Source organism: Ursus maritimus, unplaced genomic scaffold, assembly GCF_017311325.1.
Source record: "Ursus maritimus isolate PB19 unplaced genomic scaffold, ASM1731132v1 scaffold_14, whole genome shotgun sequence".
NCBI classification, from domain to species: domain Eukaryota; kingdom Metazoa; phylum Chordata; class Mammalia; order Carnivora; family Ursidae; genus Ursus; species Ursus maritimus.
The window spans coordinates 56839682-56845832 of NW_024423786.1; the positions used below are offsets into that span (position 1 = coordinate 56839682).

A 6151-nucleotide genomic window follows, 5' to 3' on the forward strand; every position below is an offset into this window, starting at 1 on the left:
GGGACGGGGACCCCCAGTCAGGGGGAGAGCTGCCGGCAGGCAGAGAGGGCAGGCCGCTCCCACGCCCACCTAGGGAGCTGGTGTCCTCCGCCCCACGTTCCCCGGCCAGGCAGGAACCCGGGCCGGGGTACGCTCGGAGGAGGGGCGGATGCACCCGCTGCGGTCCAGCCTGCTCCCAGCCCACGGATCGTGAGCGTTCGCCCAGGGAGAAGCCGGAGGGCTCCCTCCCCCACCGCGGGCAACAGAAGACCCCGAAGGGCAGCTGGAGGGAGGGCCGCTGGGGCAGGGCGGCGCTGGAGGTGGGCACGCAGGGCAGGGCGACCGGCGCCCCGGGAGCGGGAGGGTCCTCCGGCCGGCCGAAACCAGCCCAGGCCGGGAAGCACCGCCGCCCACGTGGCGTAGGCTCCGGCTCGGGCCGCCCCCTCTCCAGGGCGCCCACCGGGGGCCGGGTGCGCGCGGGGCCGGGCCGCGGGAAGGGCCGCGCGCTGAGGGCTGGAGGGGCGCCGGGGCCCCCGCGGGCACCTACCTGCGGCCGCGCCCGCGCCCCGCGCCCCGCCCGTGACCGCGCCCCGCCCCGCGCGCGCGTGCGCCCTGCCGCTCCCCATTGTTGGCCGCGCGCTGTCGACGGGGCGGGGCGGGAACCGGAGGGGCGGAGGGCGGCGGGCGGGCGGGAGGAAGCAGCGTCGCGCCGCCGCCGCCGCCGCCGCCGCCGCCGCCGAGCCCCGCCGCCGAGGAGCAAGCAGAGTCCGCCGCCGCCCCGCCGCCCGCGGCCCGAGCAGCCCCGCGCCGCCGCCCCGCCCCGCCGTGCCCGCCCCGCCGCTGGATGCCGGCGGCCGGCGGCCAGCGCTCTCAGAGGCGGAGCGCGGCGGCGCGGCGGCGGCGGCGGCGGCAGCGGGCGGCCGCCCGAGAGAGGCGGGGGCGCGGGCCCGAGCGCTAGCGCCCGCATGCCCGGCTCCACCAGCCAGCCCGACGGCGGCGGCGGCGACCCCAGCGCCCCGCCCCCGCCGCCCCCGCCGCCGCCGCCGCCGCCGCCGCCGCCCCTGCCCCTGCCCGAGGCGCCGAGGAGGCCGCGCCCGACGACGCGGCCGCCGCCGCCGCGCTGCGCCTGGCGCTGGACCAGCTCTCGGGGCTGGGGCTGGGGGCGCGAGGCGGCCCGGACGAGGAGGGGCGGCCGCGGGCGGCGGCGGCGGCGGCGGTGGGCGGCGCGGACGGCGGGGCGGCGGCGGAGCCTGCGCCCCCCGACGGGCCAGAGACTGGCGCGCCCGCGGTGGCCGAGGCCGTGGCGCCGGGCTCGCTGGCGCTGCTGGAGCCCGACGTGAGCCCGCCGCCGCCGCCGCCGCCCCGGCAGTCGCCGCCCGACGTGTTCGCCGGCTTCGCGCCCCACCCCGCGGCCCTGGGCCCCCAGACGCTGCTGGCCGAGCAGATGAGCGTGATCGGCAGCCGCAAGAAGAGCGTGAACATGACCGAGTGCGTGCCCGTGCCCAGCTCCGAGCACGTCGCCGAGATCGTGGGTCGCCAGGGTGAGTGGCCGCCGTCTGGGGCGCCGCCCCCGGGGTCCCCGCACCGCGCGCCCTGGGGAGGGGGCCGCCCCAGCCCAGCCCGCGGCCGGACGCCAGGCCCTGGCCACGCCCCGTGTGGGCCCCGGCCTCAGTGGCCGCCTGTGCGCCTTTGTCCTGCCGCGGGCCGCGGGAGAAAGTTGGGCGCAGCCCGCGCTCCTCCCCTCCACGCTCCGTTCCGCCGCTGCCTTTGTCTGGGCACCTCCAGCCCGGTCAAGCCCCTCTGTGCGGCGCCTCTGCTCAGGCCCTGGGCCGCCTGCTGTGACATCCCAAGAACCAGGGGGCCGGGCTGGGCGGTGGGCGCTGCACACCCAAAGCAGGCACGGGGCGGGCTCGCAGGGGCTTGGGGGTGGCTCGGGGGCGGGGCAGGGGGGCTCAGGCAGGGTCAAGAGAGAAGTTCGGCGTACAAAGAAGGTGCACATCTCCACTTGCCAGCCTGGGAGCCCTGCTGGGGGTGGGGGGGAGCACAGGATGAGAGAGGATCCCCACCTCCCTCTCAGCCCCGAATTCCGGGATGTGGGGACATGCTTAAGGACCAGCTGTAAAAGCTCTCCTGAGATCCAGGCTCCTAGCCCTCCCCTGGCAGGCCCAGGGTGTGGGGGTCCCAGCAGCAGCATTGTCAGAGTCCCTGTGGCCGCCCCATTGTTCTCTTTGTTAGAGAGCCAGTCTGAGATTTGCAGGGTGACNNNGGCCGGCCGCCGCTCATTGGCCCTGGAGCTGGAGCTGCGGGCGGGCGGCCAGGAGGGTGGTGGGCAGTGCTCCTCCGGACACACGCCCACCCACCCTTTTAGCCAGCTGCCCACAGCCCCAACTTTCTCCTGCCTTCTGCCTGCACCTCCCTGTTTCCCACTCCCTGCTGGTAGGCCAGGTTCTAGAACTTGGGGTGGGGTCTGGGCGGGGCTTGAGGTGGAGCTGCAGGACATTCAAGCTGGCCTTTGGGGGCTCAGTAACAGGAGCGGGGGCGGGGGCTTGAATTGCAGGGTGACTTGTCACCCCTGCCACCGGGGGGCAGAGGACCACAGGGATGCTCTGGGCACTGCCCTCTCAGAGTTCTGGGTGGGAGGGGTGGTTTGGCCCGTGAGCCCTTTGGCTTTGGGTGCAGGTGCAGCCCATCAGGTGTCCCTCCCCCCCAATCTGGACACCAGGAGAGCCAGGTGTCATCGTGCTGGGCTGACGGACAGACCAGGACTTGGGACCAGGGGAGGGGGACAAGTGGTCCTCTGAGCCCTGTCGGCTGCCTCCCATGGGCAGGCACAGCAGGACTCCAGGCCTGACCGTGCCCCTGCAGCACCCTGCCTCGGCCCCTTCCCTGCCCCAGTCACCACACCTGCACTGGATGTATAACAGGACCGCTGCCATGTGCAGAGCGTGCAGACGCCGGCCGAGGGCAGGGGGGCGGCCGTGGAAACCCAGCCTGGGGGCTGTTGTCCAGGGTCCCTAGGCTGATCTGCCGGCTGGCAGAGCACGGAGCAGGAGAGCGTGTGTCCTGTGAATGCGCGTGTTCTGGCCCCGGGGTCCTCCGGAGAGGCTGAGGCCACCGCAGTGGTGGCAGGAGTCAAGCAGAGGGCGTCCGAGCCTGTGCCTTTGGTTGTGGGGGAGCAGGCTGGGGGGGTCAGCCCCCCACCCCGACCCCCCGCTGTGATTTTGGGCACCTGTTTATTGGATGCCAGCCTGGGGTCCTGCTGGTGGCAGACAGGAAGGCAGGCTCTGGGGGGGGTGCCGACGGGGCTGGCTCTGTGACCCTGGGCACATGAGCTCTCCTATCTGTGATGGGGGGACAGCACCTCCCTCGGGGGGTTTTGTGAGGGTTCTCCAGCCAGAGGGTTCTAATCGCAACCGCGGGTTGGTACACAGTAGTACTCTCTAAGGGGGGCGCAGGGTCTTGGGGAGGGAAGCATGAATGCCAGGACAGGTTGGCCCCTTTGGCAGCCCTTGACTCTCCCAGCTCTAGGACCATCTGTAGCTCCCATCTTCTCCCACCCAGGTGTCAAGCACAGCCTGGAAGACATTTTCTGCCCCAATCCTGACCCCTCCCTTCCTGCAATCACCCGTCCAGTCTCCGCCCTGGGGGTTCCTGGACACAAAGCCTGTCCCCTCTAACCGTCCTGGGTCTCAAGAGGGCAGAAGGCACAGCTTACTGTGAACTCCTCCTCTGTCAAACCCCAGGTCCAGGGGCCACTCTGTCCCCTAGAGGGCAGGCCAGAGTCTCACAGACCTGGGGTCTACCCTTACCCTGAGGCTCACTTGCCGTTCTCTGAGCTGATTTTTCCATCCTAGAGTGGGTCCCTGCACTTGGTGGGGACAGGATCAGTGATCACAACCCCTGGGAGTTCTCTGTTCTCCCTGAGGCTGAGTGGCCTGGAAGGTACCCTGCATGGGAGCCTCGACCTGCCCCGCCTCACGGAGCCTCGAGAGATCCCCCGGAGAAGGTCTTCTGTAGCTGCTGGCCACAGCAGGCAGAGACACGGGCCAGAGCCGGTCGGCAGGGCTGGGACTCGAACCTCAGTCGCTCTGGCTCTGTCTGTGCTGCAGGGAACAGAGGTGGCCCGGGAGAGGACTTTCTATTTTCCAAAGCTCCAGGACTGGGGGAGTCCGTAAAGGTCACTTGGGAGGCTGGTGCCCACTTGTCCTCAGTGTGACCTTGGACCCGGTCCTCCTGAGAGTCTGCCGTTAGCACCCTGGCTGGGCTGGGTGGTGAGCACCCCGCCAGCTGCCCGGAGGTCTGGGTCAGGAGTGAGAATGAGTGAGTGAAGGATGACCGTGCTGGGCTGTGCCGGCCATCACCCAGGGTCCCGCTGTCTCTGCCGCTGTCAGGCGAGGGCCCCCTCAGTTGGGGGAAGGCTGCTGCACTCGCGGCTCTCCCTCGCTGACCCCCTGTGCCTGGCCCCCTCCTGCGGGCCTTGGGTGCTTTTTCTGGCAGCTGGGGTTGCAGCGGGGCTGTCAGTGGGGCTCGGGCCTGGTGTTCCTATTTATCCACTGTGGGTCCGGGTTGGGGGTCCATTTTGTTGGCCTGCAAAGGCCTTCCCTGTGTCCGGAGGGTCTCCGTGCCCATTTGACAGATGAGCCGCCGCCCCCCCCCGCCCCGCAGACCCACCCTGCTGTGATGTGGCCCAGCCAGGACTGGGCTCATTTTGGCCCCACTTTGGGGAGAGCACCCCACTGGGTTTGGGGTGATGGTCGTTGTGAGGATTTGTCCCAGCCCTGTCCTGCTTCCAGATCTCTGTACCTGCTGTGCTCTCAGCCAGGAGCCCTCCCCTGGCACGTGTCCTTCCAAAGGTGACCTCTTCTGCTCCCCCTCACGGCCTTGAGGTTTTGTTGATAAGTGTAGCCTGTGGTTCCTGTGTGGGGTCCCTGGGGGCAGCACCTGGAGCGCCCGAGCTCCTGAGTGCCCAGCCCACGGGAGGTCAGGACCCCAGAATGAGGTCATATGGGCGATGGGATCAGGCTCCACTTGGGGACCTGAGGCACCCCCGTCTGAGGGGAGGCTCCGGCTGCCGTGAGGAGGGAGTTGACTGAATGGGGGGGGCGGTCACCTCCATTCCCACACACACCTGCTTGAGTGAGCATCCTGGTGGCCAGGCCCAGGGCTCTGCCTCTCAGCCTGTTACCCGTCGGAAGCTGTAGCCCCGGGTTCCCCGCTAGCACACGGCTTGGCCCCTGACCACCCCCACTGTTGCCTGTCTGGTCCTCCCGCCAGGGCAGGTGTGTGGCCCCATTCACTCTCCCTGCCCCGATTCCCCGACCTGGCAGTCCCACCCCCTCTCAAAGTCTGCCCCTTAGGGTGCCGGCGTGGGTGGGGCTTGGGCCCTGGGTGTCACAGCCAAAATGCAGTCAGTGAATTTGTCTCTTCCGGGAGGGGGCGGGCCGGGGGCCAGCTCTGTCCTCAGCCAGTTCCGTGTGACCGGGAACAAGGGCTGCTTCTCCGGCCGTGCAGAGGGTGCCCCCGCACATGTGGGTGTCATCCCCTGCCCCTTCTCCTGGCCTGGCCTCCCTGTCCCCGCATGGGCCTGCGGGGAAGGAACACTTCAGGTGAGGTTACGATCCCCCTGCCAGCCGCCTCTGAGACTCATGACGGCAGGGCACCTGCCTGGGGTGCTGGGTCTGGGCCCTTCTCTTCCTGATGAGGAAACGGAGGCCCAGGACAGGCCTTCAAGTGGCCAAGTGTAATCCCAGTGCACTGGCCCTTCCTTACAGCCCTCCAGCCTCGGGGAGTTCGGGAAGGTGGAACTGAGACGTGTGTGCTGGGGTCCCGCTGTAGTCCATGTGGGCTTCCTGGAGGAAGGGGTGCTGGGCTGTGACTTGATGCAGAGAAGGGGCTGCAGGCACTGTTGCAGATGGGAAAGGTCGTGGAGGGGGGAGGCAGTGAGGCCAGGTCAGGGGAGCCGCAGAGAGGGAAGGACTGACGTGTGTGATTGGAAAGCTTTCCTCCCAGCTGCCAAGTGGGGAGGGAACCGCCGTCGGGGCAGAAGTGGAGGCAGCCCCAGGTCAGGATGGGTTTGGGGGGATGCCAGTGAGACGACGCTGGCACCGAGAGGGAGGACACCAGGCGGGGGAGGGGGAGTGGCTCAGGACCCAGGAGAGGGGGTAGAAGCCGC

At 69.8% G+C, this 6151-nt stretch overlaps 1 protein-coding gene across 1 annotated transcript in view; it reads left to right on the forward strand.

Annotated features, from left to right (window-relative positions):
• Nucleotides 1-1057: 1057 nt before the first annotated feature.
• Nucleotides 1058-6151, forward strand: part of MEX3D (mex-3 RNA binding family member D) — a gene marked incomplete at its 5' end in the record, with an annotated part of 7778 nt that continues 2684 nt past the window's right edge. The window contains 1 exon segment of the mRNA XM_040628305.1: nucleotides 1058-1520. Coding sequence (XP_040484239.1) covers nucleotides 1058-1520 — 463 coding nt within the window.